The 16492-nt window shown below is 42.9% G+C and overlaps 1 protein-coding gene across 50 annotated transcripts in view; it reads right to left on the bottom strand.

The window, feature by feature from the left end:
• TMEM123 (transmembrane protein 123) overlaps positions 1 to 14693 on the bottom strand; it is an 87163-nt gene extending 72470 nt beyond the window's left edge. For 30 of the 50 annotated variants that reach the window (XM_069554834.1, XM_069554846.1, XM_069554856.1 and 27 more), the window contains exons 1-3: positions 14404 to 14645; positions 7435 to 7491; positions 3347 to 3403 (exon numbers count right to left, since the gene is read on the bottom strand). In XM_069554834.1, coding sequence (XP_069410935.1) covers positions 3347 to 3403; positions 7435 to 7491; positions 14404 to 14503 — 214 coding nt within the window. In that variant the 5' untranslated portion in view covers positions 14504 to 14645. Of the gene's footprint in view, positions 1 to 3346; positions 3404 to 7434; positions 7492 to 14403 lie in introns of all 50 variants that reach the window. The other 20 variants (XM_069554832.1, XM_069554844.1, XM_069554833.1 and 17 more) reach the window with 6 other exon arrangements.
• Between the last annotated feature and the right edge of the window lie 1799 nt (positions 14694 to 16492).

The raw sequence follows: 16492 nt of genomic DNA, 5'->3' as shown, positions 1-16492 counted from the left end.
GGAAGAATGCAGAAACTGTCTTCTTTTTAAGCTCTGTCTAGTTTTAATACCTCTTCACGTTTTTCAAAAAATCCTTAGGAAGTACCTACCATGTTCAAGCACTAAAATAAAGACTATCTTGGACTTTCTAAGTACAAGGAGGCAGGTGCTTTACATGACAAATAAAGACCAAGTATTATAGCAGAATACTTCACTAAATGTAATTAAGTTAAGTTCATAAAGCGGCACAGATTCATTAAAGATTAATTTCATCACCTAACTGGCTACCCATTACGGTGGCTTTTGAAGTCTGGCAATCACTTTACAGATAGCATATTAAAAAGCTGAGACATTACTTTGCAAACAATAGTCTGTTTAGTCAAAGCTATGGTTTTTGCAGTAGTCATGTATGTGTGTGAGAGGTGGACTATAAAGATAGCTGAGTGCCAAAGAATTGATGCTGTTTAACTGTAGTGTTGCAAGAAGACTCTTGAGAGTCCCTCGGACTACAAGGAAATCAAAGCAGTCAATCCTAAAGTAAACAACCCTCAAAGTTCATTGGAAAGACTGATGCTGAAGGTACAATACTTTGGCCACCTGATATGAATAGCTGACTCATTGGAAAAGACCCTGATGCTGGGAAAGATTGAAGGCAAAAGAAGAAGCAGGAAACAGAGGATGAAGTGATTGGATGGATTAATCAATGATTAATCAGTGACCTGATTAAATGGACAAGAGTTTGAGCAAACTCTGGGAGACATGAAGGACCGGGAAGCTTGGCATACTGCAGTCCAAGTCCATGGGGTCACAGACACGACTTAGTGACTAAACAACAACAAATCACTTCTATGTGGAATCTAAAATATGACACAAATGAAACTATCTATGAAGTAGAAAGAGACAGACATACAGAACTGACATAGGGTTTCCAAGGGGGAGCCAGGGTCGGGGAGGGAGGGACTAAGAGTCTGGGGTTAGTAGATGCAAATTGTTACATATAGAACTGAGAAACCAGAATGTTGCTCAGGGAACTCCATTTACTATTCTGGAATAAACCACAATGGAAAAGAAATTAAAAAGAATGTATACATGTATATAACTAAGTCATTTTGCTATACAGCAGAAATGAACACAACATTGCAAATTAACTGTACTTCAATAAAAATTTCATAAAAAATCTCCATAACACTGCACAACATTGTTAATGTATTTAATGCCACCTGTACACTTAAAAAGAAAGTGTATTATCAAGAAAGGCAATGCCAAAGAATGCTTAAACTATTGCACAATTGCACTCATCTCGCAGTCTAGTAAAATAATGCTCAAAAACCTCCAAGCCAGGCTTCAGCAATACGTGAACCATGAACTTCCAGATGTTCAAGCTGGCTTTAGAAAAGGCAGAGGAACCAGAGATGAAATTGCCAACATCCACTGGATCATCGAAAAAGCAACAGAGTTCCAGAAAAAGATCTATTTCTGCTTTATCAACTATGCCAAAGCCTTTGACTGTGTGGATCACAATAAACTGTGGAAAATTCTTCAAGAGATGGGAAAACCAGATCACCTGACCTGCCTCTTGAGAAACCTACATGCAGGTCAGGAAGCAACAGTTAGAACTGGACATGGAACAACAGACTGGTTCCAAATAGGAAAAGGAGTATGTCAAGGTTGTGTATTGTCACCCTGGTTATTTAACTTCTATGGAGAGTACATCATGAGAAACGCTGGGCTGGAAGAAGCACAAGCTGGAATCAAGATTGCTGGAAGAAATATCAATAACCTTAGATATGCAGATGACACCACCTTTATGGCAGAAAGTGAAGAGGAACTAAAAAGCCTCTTGTAAAAGTGAAGAAGAGTGAAAAAGTTGGCTTAAAGCTCAACATTCAGAAAACGAAGATCGTGGCATCTGGTTCCATCACTTCATGGGAAATAGATGGAGAAACAGTGGAAACAGTGACAGACTTATTTTGGGGGGCTCCAAAATCACTGCAGATGGTGATTGCAGCCATGAAATTAAAAGACACTTACTTCTTGGATAGAAAGTTATGACCAAGCTAGACAGCATATTAAAAAGCAGAGATATTACTTTGCCAACAAAGGTTCGTCTAGTCAAGGCTATGGTTTTTCCAGTGGTCATGTATGGATGTGAGTGTTGGACTGTGAAGAAAGCTGAGTGCCAAAGAATTGATGCTTTTGAACTGTGGTGTTGGAAAAGACTCTTGAGAGTCCCTTGGACTGCAAGGAGATCTAACCAGTCCTTCCTAAAGGAGATTAGTCCTGGGTGTTCATTGGAAGGACTGATGCTGAGGCTGAAACTCCAGTACTTTGGCCACCTCATGCGAACAGTTGACTCACTGGAAAAAACCCTGATGCTCGGAGAGATTGGGGGCAGGAGGAGAAGGGATGACAGAGGCTGAGATGGCTGGATGGCATCATCGACTTGATACACATGAGTTTGGGTGAACTCCAGGAGTTGGTGATGAACAGGGAGGCCTGGCGTGCTGCGGTTCATGGGGTTGCGAAGAGTTGAACATGACTGAGCAACTGAACTGAACTAAACACTTAAAAATGGCTAACTCTGTGAATTTTAAGTTATGTGTATGTTTCAACAATAAAATATCACAAAAAACAAACAAAAACTCCAAGAAGTCAGAGCTTGGTCCCTTTTGTATTATGTCCACACATTAGAGACACTCAATAAATATTTGTTGAGAAAATGGTTCAGTGATAGGATTCTCTACCTTTTTAAGTTTTTACCTCTGTCACTCTTAATAAAGGCAGTGAGAAGATAAACTAAATATTACTTAGAAAAAACATGTGACGATGGTACTATATAACATCAGTCTTGTTCCTATCCTTCCATGTTAATTCAGAAAATCAAGGAAGAAATCCATCTGTCCCAAACTAAAGGCACAAGAAAAGAGCCTCATCTACTGTTTCAATAGGGAAGCAAAGGGGTGGATTGAAGGCAAATTAAGGCTGACATGGCTGACCAGCTTAAAGTGATTTCTTCCACCAGCAAGATCAGCAGATTTATGAATTCTAGTTCATGTTCATAGGCAGAGCCCAAAATGTCATACCTAAAAATGTGCTTCTACATTCAGTAATATATTCCCGTACGTTTTTATTAATAGTTTTAGAATTTACTCACAACTTTGCTAGACTGAGAAAGATGGTGAATCCAGTGAACTATCATTTTCTGATGCCTGCTAAGGGAAGCCTTTGATGGTAGGCTTTAAGCATTCACAAATGCACAAATCATGGTTAAGACAGTTCAGTGTATCAGCTTACATGTACTTGACTAGCTGATATTACTTTACGTATGCTAGACAGAAAATCCATTTTCTGACCTTTTTAAACTCACCTCCTTGGTTATCACTGGAGTTTTCTGCAGACTTAGGATCATTCTTGTTTGTATCTCCTATAAAAGCAAAGAAATATTCTGTGAAGAAAGGACATCAATATTCAACTAAGGGTACTGGCAATGTTTTTCTTTCAGGCTACGTGGGTTGGGAGGGTAGATTATTCCACAGGAAGTTCTACGTTTGCACTGTTTCTATGAAACATGCCTTGAAATTGTTCATAAGTCTAGATCTCTATTACTGGATTATTTAGGACAGAAAACATATAGCTAATGTACACATTTACCTAGTACTTACTATGTGCCGGCCACTGATAAAATAGTTTGGACATGAGGCCATGTGGTTATGAGGAATTTCTAGTACTGACAACTCTGCTCTTCTGAGGAGAGTGGACCACCCTTACTATTAACGAGTGCTCAGGTCTTGTACACCAGCACGCCTAACTTCATACAATGGAGAGAAGATGAAGTCACTCAGGGTTTTCACGTAAAGTTGGAAGCCTTCTCAAGATAATTCTTTGAATTTTTACCTGCTGCTGCTAAGTTGCTTCAGTCGTGTCCAACTCTGTGCGACCCCATAGACGGCAGCCCACCAGGCTCCCCCGTCCCTGGGATTCTCCAGGGAAGAACACTGGAGTGGGTTGCCATTTCCTTCTCCAATGCAGGAAAGTGAAAAGTGAAAGTGAAGTCGCTCAGTCAGGTTCAACTCTTCGTGACTCCATGGACCGCAGCCTACCAGGCTCCTCCGTCCATGAGATTTTCCAGGCAAGAGTACTCGAGTGGGGTGCCATTGCCTTCTCTGGAATTTTAAACTAGTACTTTAAAATTTGGAAAAAGTTGGAAAGAATTCTATGCTTCAGTTAAGCAACTTTTCAGGGTGCATTATTTACCCTGGATCTTTATATAATGGAAGATTAAAGACATATATTACATGGGAGGCGAGCAAGTATATTATTGTGTACTTTTCACAAAGAAGCCCTCCCTTAAAAAAAAACCTTTCAAGTAAAAAGAAAGTAAGCAATAATAATTCTGATGGAGCTATCTTTACTGTGTGAGAAAATTTCTTCCTCTTGCTGGAACCATAGTACATTATTCCCAAAAAGCTATGGTGTGAAGATTAAACCTGGAAAAGATCAAGGTCAGTAGACTATATATTTAGATGTATTTTGAAGCAGGTACCAAATAACTGGCAATATTATGAAGGGTGTAAAAATGCCAGGACCTGTGGGGAGCATGTAACCTGCCTTAGCCCATCTAACACCCAAACAATTCTGCGGTAGGAACACAGCTAGGCAGTGACAGAACACCACAGGAAGACCCACAGAATACCCACAGGGGACCACCCAGCTGTGTTTAGTTGCTCCGCTGTGTCTGACTCTCTCTGATCCCGTGGACTGTAGCCCATGAGGCACCTCTGTCCGTGGAGATGCTCCAGGCAATACTGGAGTGAGTTGCCATGTCCTCCTCCAGGGGATCTTCCCAACCAAGGGATGGAATCCAGGTCTCCTGCACTGCAGGCGGATTCTTTACCGTCTGAGCCACCAGGGAAGCCCATGAATACTGGAGTGGGTAGCCGATCCCTTTCTCCAGGGGATCTTTCCCACCCAGGAATTGAACCAGGGTTTCCTGCCTTGCAGGTGATTCCGGCCACCGAGCCAGTAAGCGGCGGATTCTCAGATGTGGACCAGGCTGTTTGATTCCAAAGTGCGTACATGAGACTGCCAAATCGAAGTGTTGATTTTCTACGATAAACCTGCTTCTGCCCTCACGTTCCTAGTTGTTGCATTGCTGATTGCTCAACCCTAACACCAGGAAGTTATCTTTTGTTTCTTCCTTCTTCCTCACTCCACCATCCAATCCATTAGCAATGATTTCAGTTCCACACCACAAGTAGACCCTACCCACTTATCCCCATTACCCCATGTCTTCATCTTTTGCCCAGATTACAAGAGCCTCCTCTTTTCCTCTCCCTGCTCTTGTCACTCTTATGACAGATGCTTTCCTTTTTTCTTTTTCTTTTTGATTTGAGGAAGAAGGCAGAAACTGCCTTCCTTCTAAGCACTTTCTAGTTTTAAGACTTCTTCACTGTTTTTCAAAATATACTTAGGAAGTACCTACTGTGTGCAAGCACTGAAATAAAGACTGTCTTGGACAATCTAAGTACAAGGAGGAGGATACTTTACATGACAAAAAGAGACCAAGGATTACAGAAGAATACTTCACTAAATGGAATTAAGTTCATAAAGTCGCACAGATTCATTAATGATTAATTTCATCTCCTAACTGGTTACCCATTATGGTGGCTTTTGAAGTCTGGGAATCACCATATAGATAGCATATTAAAGAGCAGAGACATTATTTTGCAAACAAAGGTCCATCAGCTATGGTTTTTCCAGTAGTCATGAATGGATGTAAGTCAGACCATAAAGAAGGCTGAACACAAAGATTTGATGCTTTTGAATGTGGTGCTGGAGAAGATAAAGAGTCCCTTGGACAGTAAGGAGATCAAACCATTCAATCCTAAAGAAAATCAACTTCTATATTCATTGGAAAGACTGATGCTGAAGCTACAATACTTTGGCCATATGATGCAAAGAACTGACTCATTGGAAAAGACCCTAATAATGGGAAAGATTGAAGGTAAAAGAAGAAGGGGGCAACAGAGGATGAGGTGACTGGGTGGATTAATCACTGATTAATCAGTGATGTAAGTAAATGGACATGAGTTTGCACAAACTCCGGGAGATAGTGAAGGACAGGGAAGCTTGGCATGCTGCAGTCCATGAGGTCACAGAGTCAGACACGACTTAGTGACTAAAGAAGAACAAATCACTTATATGTGGAATCTATAATATGGCACAAATGAATCTATCTATGAAGTAGAAACAGACTCACAGACATACAGAACACACACAGGGTTTCCAAAGAAACCCCAAGGTTTCTAATGGGAGGGAGGGACTAGGAGTCTGGGGTTAGTAGATGCAAACTGTTACATATAGAACTGAGAATCAACCGGTGCTCAGGAACTCCATTTACTATTCTGCAATAAACCACAATGGAAAAGAAAATAAAAAAGAATGCATACATGTATGTAACTAAGTCATTTTGCTGTACAGCAGAAATTAAAACATTGTAAATTAACTGTACTTCAATAAAAAATTAATAAAAATAACTATATGACATTGCACAATATTGTGAATGTATTTAATGCCACCTCTACACTGAAAAATGGCTAACGTTGTGAATTTTATTTTACGTGTATGTTTCAACAATAAAATAACACAAAAAACAAAGAAAAACTCTAAGAAGTCAGAGCTTGGTCCCTTTTGTACTGTGTCCACACATTAAAGACACTTAATAAATATTTGTTGAATAAAAGTAGAAAAAATGGGTTTAGTGATAGGATTTGTGTACCTTTTTAAAGTTTCTACCTCTGTCACTCTTAATGAAGGCAGTGAGAAGATAAACCAAATATCACTTAGAAGAAACATGTGTTGATGGCACTATTATTATAACGTTAGTCTGGTTCCTCTCCTTCCATGTTAATTCAGAAAATCAAGGAAGAAATCCATCTGTCCTAAACTAAAAGCAGAAGAAAAAAGTGTCATCTACCTTTTCAATAAGGAAGAAAGGGGGTAGATTGAAATCTAACTGATGGGTGAAATATAAGCAGGGTCTCCTTAGAGTCCACCAAGGTAAATTAAGGCTGCCATGGCTGACCAGTTTAAAATGATTTCTTCTACCAGCAAGATTAGCATATTTATGAATTCTAGTTCATATTCATAGGCAGAGCACAAAGTGTCATACCTAAAAATGTGCTTCAAAACTCAGTAATAAATTCCAGCATTTTTTTATTAATAGTTCTAGAATTTACTCACAACTTTGCTAAACTGAGAAAGATGGTGAATCCAGTGAACTATCATTTCCTGATGCCTACTAAGGGAAGCCTCAGATGGTAGGCTTTAAGTATTCACAAACGCACAAATCATGGTTAAGATAGGTCAGTGTACCAGCTTACATGTACTGGACTAGCTGATATTAGTTTATGTATGCTAGACAGATAATTCGTTTTCTGACCTTTTAAAACTCACCTGCTTGGTTATCACTGGAGTTTTCTACAGACATAGGGTTCTTCTGGCTTGGAGATCCTATAAAAACAAAGAAATATCCTGTGAAGAACAGTCATCAATATTGAACTAAGGGTACTGGCAATATGTTTCTTTCAGCCCCTGAGGGGTGGAGGGTAGATTATTTAGCAGAAGTTCTACTTTTGCACTGCTTCTATGAAATATGCCTTGAAACTGTTCATAAATCTAGATCTATACTACTAGATTTTTTAAAGACAGAAAACATATAGCTAATGTACGTACTTACCAGGTACTTACTATGTGCTGGCCACTGATAAAATAGCTTGGACATGAGGCCATGTGTTAATGAGGAATTTCTACTACAGACAACTCCGCTCTTCTGAGGAGAGTGGACCACCCTTACTATTAACGAGTGCCCCAGGTCTTGTGCACCAGCACGCCTAACTTCATCCAATGGAGAGAAGATGAAGTGGCTTAGGGTTTTCATGTAAAACTGGAAGCATTCTTGATATAATTCTTTGAATTTTTAACTAGTACCTTAAAATGTGGAAAAAGTATGGAAGAATTCTATGCTCCAGTTAAGCAACTTTTCAGGGTGCATTATTCACCTTGGATCTTTGTATAAGGGAAGATTAAATACATATATTACATGGGAGGTGAGCAAGTATGTTACTATGTACTTTTCCAAAGAAGGCCCTCCCCACCCCAAAAATCTCCCAAGTATAAAGAAAGTAAGCAATAACAATTCTGATGGAGCTATCTTTACTCTATGTGCAAATTTCTTCCTCTTGCTGAAATCATAATCCATTTATCCCAAAAGGCTATGGTGTGAAGATTAAACCTGAAAAAGATGAAGGTTAGTAGCCTATGTATTTAGATGTATTTAGCAGCAGGTAGCAAATGACTGACAATATTACGAAGGGCTTACTACTTGCCACGCCTTGGGGGAGCATGTAACCTGCATTAGCCCATCTAAGCCCCAAAACAATTCTGCGACAGGAACACAGCTAGGCAGTGACAGAAGTCCCACAGAAGACCCACAGGAGACCAACAGGGGACCACCCAGCTGTGTTTAGTTGCTCCGCTGTGTCTAACTCTTTGCGATCCCATGGACTGAAGCCCACCAGGCACCTCTGTTCACAGCGATTCTCTAGGTAAGAATACTGGAGTGACTTACCAAGTCCTCCTCCAGGGGATCTTCCCAACCCAGGGATGGAATCCAGGTCTCCTGCACTGCAGGCGGATTCTTTACCATCTGAGCCACCAAAGAAGCCCATGAATACAGGAGTGGGTAGCTGATCCCTTTCTCTAGGGGGTCTTTCCCACTCAGGAATCAAACCAGGGTCTCCTGCCTTGCAGGCAGATTCTGGCCACTGAGCCAGTAAGCGGCGGGTTCTCCAATGTGGACCAGGCTGTTTGATTCCAAAGTGCGTACATGAGTGCCAAATGGAAGTGTTGATTTTCTACAATAAACCTGCTTCTGCCCTCATGTTCCCAGTTGTTGCATTGCTGATTGCTCAACCCTAACACCAGGAAGTTATCTTTTGATTCTTCCTTCTTCCTCACTTCACCATCCAATCCATTAGCAATGATTTTAGTTCCACACCCCAAGTAGATCTAGACTCTACCCTCTTATACCCATTATCCCTTGTCTTCATCTTTTGCCCAGATTACAAGAGCCTCCTATTTTTCTCTCCCTGCTGTTGTCACTCTTATGATGGATGCTTTACTTTTTTCTTTTTTTTAACTTGAGGAAGAAGGAAGAAACTATCTTCTAAGCTCTTCACCTTTTTTCAAAAAATACTTATGAAGTACCTACTGTGTGCAAGCTGAAATAAAGAATGTCTTGGACAATCTAAGTACAAGGAGGTGGATGCTTTACTTGACAAAGAAAGACTCAAGCATTATAGCACAATACTACTCTAAATGGAATTAAGTTCATAAAATGGCCCAGAATCATTAAAGATTAATTTCATCTCTTAATTGGCTACCCATTATGGTGGTTTTTGAAGTGTGGAAATCATTTTAGACAGTATATTAAAAAGCAGAGACATCACTTTGCCAACATAGGTCCGTCTAGTCAAAACTATGGTTTTTCCAGTACTTCTTTATGGATGTGAGAGTTGGACTACAAAGAAAGCTAAGCACCAAAGAATTGATGCTTCTGAACTTCGGCATTGGAGAAGACTCTTGAGAGTCCCTTGGACTGCAAGGAGATCCAACGAGTCCATCCTAAAGGAAATCAGTCCTGAATATTCATTGGAAGGACTGACGCTGAAGCTTAAACTCCAATACTTTGGCCAACTGATGCGAAGAACTGACTCATCTGAAAAGACCTTGACGCTGGCAAAGATTGAAGGTGGGAGGGGAAGGGGACGATAGAGGATGAGATGGTTGGATGGCATCATTGACTCGGTGGACATGAATTTGAGTAGGCTCCAGGACTTGGTGATGGACAGGGAGGCCTAGCATCCATGGGGTCACATAGAGTCGGACATGACTGAGCAACTGAACTGAACTGAACTCAATCACTTTAGAAAGTTCCTCTTATTTGGATTCCCCCTGCAGGCTAAGAACATTTCAGCGCTTGCCTAAGGTTTGACAGATGTAATCTTACTTCAGTTCAGTTCAGTTGCTCAGTCATGTCTGACTCTTTGCAAACCCATGAATTGCAGCATGCCAGGCCTCTCTGTTCATCACCATCTTCTGGAGTTCACTCAATCTCACGTCCATCAAGTCGGTGATGCCATCCAGGCATCTCGTCCTCTGTCGTCCCCTTCTCCTCCTGCCCCCAATCCCTCCCAGCATCAAAGTCTTTTCCAATGAGTCAACTCTTCACATGAGGTGGCCAAAGTATTGGAGGTTCAGCTTTAGCATCATTCCTTCCAAAGAACACCCAGGGCTAATCTTTAGGATAGACTGGTTGGATCTCCTTGCAGTCCAAGGGACTCTCAAGAGTCTTCTTCAACACCACAGTTCAAAAGCATCAATTCTTTGGCACTCAGCTTTCTTCACAGTTCAGCTCTCACATCCATACATGACCACTGGAAAACCATAGCCTTGACTAGATGGACCTTCGTTGGCAAAGTAATGTCTCTGCTTTAATATGCTGTCTAGGTTGGTCATAACTTTTCTTCCAAGGAGTAAGCATCTTTTTATCTCATGGCTGCAGTCACCATCTGCAGTGATTTTAGAGCCCCCCAAATAAAGTCTGACACTGTTTCCACATCTATTTCCCATGAAGTGATGGGACCAGATGCCATGATCTTCATTTTCTGAATGTTGAGCTTAAACCCAACTTTTCGCTCTCCTCTTTCACTTTCATCAAGAGGCCTTTTAGATCCTCTTCACTTTCTGCCATAAGGGTGGTGTCATCTGCATATCTGAGTTATTGATATTTCTTCCAGCAATCTTGATTCCAGCTTGTGCTTCTTCTAGCCCAGTGTTTCTCATGATGTACTCTGCATATACGTTAAATAAGCAGGGTGACAGTATACAGCCTTGACGTACTCCTTTTCCTATTTGTTCCATGTCCAGTTCTAACTGCTGCTTCCTGACCTGCATATAGGTTTCTCAAGAGGCAGGTTAGGTGGTCTCTCACAGAATTTTCCAGTTTATTGTGATCCACACAGTCAAAGGCTTTGGCATAGTCAATAAAGCAGAAATAGATGTTTTTCTGGAACTCTCTTTCTTGCCTTTTCAATGATTCAGTGGATGTTGGCAATTTGATCTCTGTTCCTCTGCCTTTTCTAAAACCAGCTTGAACATTTGGAAGTTCACGGTTCACGTACTCTTGAAGCCTGGCTTGGAGAATTTTGAGCATTACTTTACTAGCGTGTGAGATGAATGCAACTGTGCGGTAGTTTGAGCATCCTTTGGCATTGCCTTTCTTTGGGATTGGAATGAAAACTGATCTTTTCCATCCCTGTCGCCACTGCTGAGTTTTCCAAATTTGCTGGCATTTTGAGTGTAGCAGTTTTACAGCAAGTCTTTCAGGATTTGAAATAGCTCAACTGGAATGACATCACCTCCACTAGCTTTGTTCATAGTATGCTTCCTAAGGCCCACTTGACTTCACATACCAGGATGTCTGGCTCTAGGTGAGTGATCATACCATCGTGATTATCCTGGTCGTGAAGATCTTTTTTGTACAGTTCTTCTGTGTACTCTTGCCATCTTTCTTAATATCTTCTGCTTCTGTTAGGTCCATACCATTTCTGTCCTTTATTGAGCCCATCTTTGCATGAAATGTTCCCTTGGTATCTTCTTAAAGAGATCTCTAGTCTTTCCCATTCTGTTCTTTTCCTCTGTTTCTTTGCATTGGTCGCTGAGGAAGGCTTTCGTATCTCTTCTTGCTATTCTTTGGAACTCTGCATTCAGATGTTTATGTCTTTCCTTTTCTCCTTTGCTTTTCGCTTCTCTTCTTTTCATAGCTATTTGTAAGGCCTCCCCAGCCAGCCAATTTGCTTTTTTGCATTTCTTTTCCATGGGGATGGTCTTGAACCCTGTCTCCTGTACAATGTCACGAATCTCATTCCATAGTTCATCAGGCACTCTATCCATCAGATCTAGTCCCTTAAATCTATTTCTCACTTCCACTGTATAATCATAAGGGATTTGATTTAGGTCATACTTGAATGGTCTAGTGGTTTTCCCTACTTTCTTCAATTTAAGTCTGAATTTGGCAATAAGGAGTTCATGATCTGAGCCACAGTCAGTCTAGATGCAATCTAGAGCATTAGAAATGGCTGTCTCTTAGCAACCTGTTTGAATCTTGAAGGCAGCATTTCTGAAGCCACCTCAATCCTTGGGCTTTTCAGTTCATGGTCATTAAACTCCCTCCTTTCCCCTATGCTTGTTTAAGGTGGGTTTCTGTCACTTGCTACTACTAACAGTCCTGAGTAACAGCTTTCCCATACCTGATATCTTTCATTGTACTACCACATTCTATCCTGTTTGCTGGCTTGCTAACTTGTTCATAGTATCCCTCCTCCTTCAGCTGAAAATATTTATGAAATTATGCAGCAGACTGAAGAATATCTTAAAAGTAGAATTTCACTAATTTTTTTTTTCCTACAATATTCTGGGCAATGACAGTATTGCTTGAAGAGTCAACATCACATGATGTAGCTTAGTGGAAAATGGTTGAAAGATTGATTCTGGCCTCTGAAATCAAACATCTGTTAGTTGTTTCACTTTGCACAAGTTAGGTAACTTCTAAGCCTCAATTTCCTCATTTATAAAATGGGGATAATACTGGAAGGATCCAATGGGATGATGTATGGACCTCAATTAGCACAGAGTGAGAAGCTCACGGAGTGAGATGAGAGTGTCTAGTAAAAATGTTACGGAACTCTAGTATGACAAAAATCACTGCACTTCATAATGACACTTTAAACGGATTACAGATTACCTATAAACACTAGGACAACATCTACTCATTCTTTTGAGATGTCCTTTATAGAACGTTCCTTTAGTTTCAAGGTGACATTATAGTCTGGAGAAATGGATTCCCGCTCACATTGGTTATACCAGTTCATGAAATCAAGGCTCTCACATAGCAGAGCATTCCAAAATTTTCAAATAGCATTAACATCTAGTGAGATATCAGGTAATAAACAGAACTGTCAAACAGTGAGTATTAAATTAGGGCAAAAAAGTCTGTTATGAGGGTACAAGAAAAGCAAGGACACTTTCTCTACTCAGTAATTCTTCAGAGAAACAATAAAAAGGTATACTTTCACAAAGTAAAGTAAAAAACGGAGACCTACTGACATAAATATTGTTATAAAATTAGCACCAAGTTATACTCTTTAACTCTAGACAGTTCACTTTTACAATCAAACACCTCATAATATTGAAAATGATGGACATGCTTTTATTGATCATTCTTTCCTTAAATGATCTCAAAATGCGGTCTACAAAGCTAGTCTGTCACATGTGCAATTCAGCAAAGCAAACAAAAAAATTCAGCAAAGCAAAAGAAAATCGTTGTCTAATTCACCCAGATGATTCTAGCAAAAGTAGGCGTTGTGTCTGAATTACCCGGTTTTGCAAACTGCTGGATAAAACTAATGTAAAACTAAATATACAGTGGATAGAATTTAAAAGCCATGAAAAGCTTGGGTCTTTAACTTATTGTGGTTTACTGATCATTAACCAGTGATCTGACTTCTATCAGAGTTGAAAAAGAGAAAACAGAATTTACACAGGAAATCCCAGCTTTTGCCGCTTTATCGAAAAAGTCCCCAAAAGGCCAACGGCCTAAAGGGACACCTCCCTTCCCCTAGAAGCGAAAGGTCAAAATCATTCTGTCATGACTCTACTGGCGGTATCCTGAACTCCTAACATCCGCGCAGCTGTTCAAGGCCGCAGAGCCGATGCGCCTCGGCCGCTGTTTACGGTACACGAAGGGCGGGAGCGGCCATCCACAGGGGCGCGAGCATCACCTGCGCCCGGGAGGGCTGGTCGCATGCCCCCGAAGCTCCCAACCTGCCACATGAGCCCCAAAGTGCAAACTTGAGGCGTCTGGGGTCCTTAAGACTATATATGCATAACCGGTTTGATTTTACACGAGGCGATGAGACGCCGGAAAACGCTGAAAGGTTCGCAACTAACACGTCTGCTCAGGAGTCGGTAGACATATTTTCCAGTCCCCCTAACCGTTTACAAAAGGAAGCCTGAGAGGAACTCTAACCTCCCCGAGAAACGTTAACTTTGGGGAAAGGCTGTAACAACCGCGCTGCAGGCCGATCGTCGGTAGCGCAACAGGTGACTCGCCGCCCTCCGGCCGCGACCGCGGCGCGCCCCGGAGCTGAGCGGAGGGCCAGACGTCCCTTCAGCTGGCGGCCCCCCGCCGCCTCAGGCCCGCGCACGGCCGCCGCGCGCTCGTCCCCACACTCGCACAACTTTCCGCGAGGCCACAGCCAGCCGGGAGGCTCGCGGGCCGGGGGCGGCCCCCCGGCCACTCACCCTCGAGGTCCGCGCTGTCCGTGAAGACCTTCAGCAGCGCCACCCCCAGCACGACCCCCAGGGCCAGCAACGTCAGGAAACCTCGCGCGCCGAGTCCCATTGTTCCGAGGCGGGACGCCGAGGCCTCACGGGTCCTCACCGGGCGGCGGCGGCGCGGCTGAGAGCCTGTTCCCCTTCCCCTTCCGCCGCGCACACCACCCCTCCCGCCGCCTCCCCCCAAACACCAAATCGGGCGCGGGAACCTGGCCGGGAGGGGGCGTCGCGTGCCGGCCCAGGAGGTGGGGCGGGGCGGGGCCGAGGCGTGGGGGCGGGGCGGGGTTGAGGTCGCGGGGCGGGCTGAGGCGGCGGGCCGCAGCACGGGGCTGAGGCGGCGGGGCGGGGCCGAGGCAGAGGGGCGGGGACAGGGCGGGGCTTGCGATTGGGCGCGCGGGGCTCTCCTGGCCCTCTCCCCTTCCCACGCGCGTCTGCGAGCCCCAGAACGCTTCATCAGGTTCCTTCCCCCCATCCCCCCGGAAATGGCAGTTTCGTGTTTTTTTGGAAAAAAGCGAGCACCTGCTGCCTCTCCTGATAGCGAGCGCACCGGGCTTTTCTGGGCTCGGAAGGAAGTCTTTGAAGAGTAGTTTTCTGGTGGGGTGCGGGGAATGCTTGCGGCTTCCAGTGACAGAGAGACCTTGGGCGAGGGCGGCGTAAAGGAAGGTCCAGGAAAGAAGCTGGAGTAGATGGAATCCCCTTTGACGGGTCCTGGGCCGTCAGATGGTTTTTTGTTGTTGTTGTTGTTTTTCTGAGTGATCTAGCCTAAGATGGGGCGAGGGGTGGAAAAGACAAATTCGTTTAGGATTCCCTGGTAGCTCAGACGGTAAAGCGTCTGCCCGCAATGCTGGAGACTGGGGTTCGATCCCCGGGTCAGGAAGATCCCCTGGAGAAGGAAATGGCAACCCACTCCAGGACTTTTGCCTAGAAAATTCCATGGATGGAGGAGCGTGGTGAGTCCATGGGGTCTCAAAGAGTCGGACACGACTGAGCGACTTCACTCACTTTATACACAGTTTCCCGGCTTCTCTAGACAGCTTCCGTGCCTAAAACGGTTATTAAAGTGGACTCTGGGGCGGAGATGGAGGGGATGGCGGCAGGGAGACACTGAAAATTGGTAGCTATTCAGAGGAAAGTATAGCCAGCAAGACCTAGTTTGCACCCTTCTAACCTAGTCCGTTCTCTCTTTGGAGAAGGCGTCTGCTGTCCCAGTTGGGATGGAATAACCTGTTTTGAATAATTTTTGCCTAAGTGTCTCTTCGGCCTTAGGAGCTGGTGCTACTCACGTGTTTTGACTTGCAGTACTCCTAAAGTCTGCATTTTGTTTCTGCTAAGAACTGTGAAATAACCTGTAGTAACCCGTGGCTAATGCAAGAGAATGACAAAAATTGAGTCCTGATTTGGGTGGGAAACCCTCAGCTGAGAAGGATCCAGGGCACATAAGATCCAGCCACATCCCAACGACAACACTATAAATGTTGCAGATCTAAATGTTTTTGGTTCTTTTGGTACCTGACCCAGATTTCATGACATAAAAGCCTTGATACTGCAGTTAAATTGCCCAAAATATGTTATGAGAGATTGTATACTTTCTGATCTCAGGTTCAGTCTATCATTGTAGACATGACTTCTATTTCTTTGCATTGATCACTGAGGAAGGGTTTCTTATCTTTCCTTGTTATTCTCTGGAACTCTGCATTCATTTTTTTTTCTTTATTTTACTTTACAATACTGTATTGGTTTTGCCATACGTTGACATGAATCTGCCACGGATGTACACGTGTTCCCAATCCCCCTCCCACCTCCCTCCCCATACCATCTCTCTGGGTCATCCCAGTGCACCATCCCCAAGCATCCTGTATCCTGCATCTAATCTAGACTGGTGATTCGTTTCTTATATGATATTATACATGTTTCAATGCCATTCTCCTAAATCATCCCACCTTCGCCCTCTCCCACAGAGTCCAAAAGATTGTTCTATACATCTGTGTCTCTTTTGCTGCCTCACATACAGGGTTATCATTACCATCTTTCTAAATTCCATATATATGTGTTAGTA

Source organism: Ovis canadensis, chromosome 15 (assembly GCF_042477335.2).
Source record: "Ovis canadensis isolate MfBH-ARS-UI-01 breed Bighorn chromosome 15, ARS-UI_OviCan_v2, whole genome shotgun sequence".
In the NCBI taxonomy this organism is placed as follows: Eukaryota; Metazoa; Chordata; class Mammalia; order Artiodactyla; family Bovidae; genus Ovis; species Ovis canadensis.
Note: the sequence above shows the minus strand (reverse complement) of the source record. Positions and strands in the feature narration are given on the sequence as shown.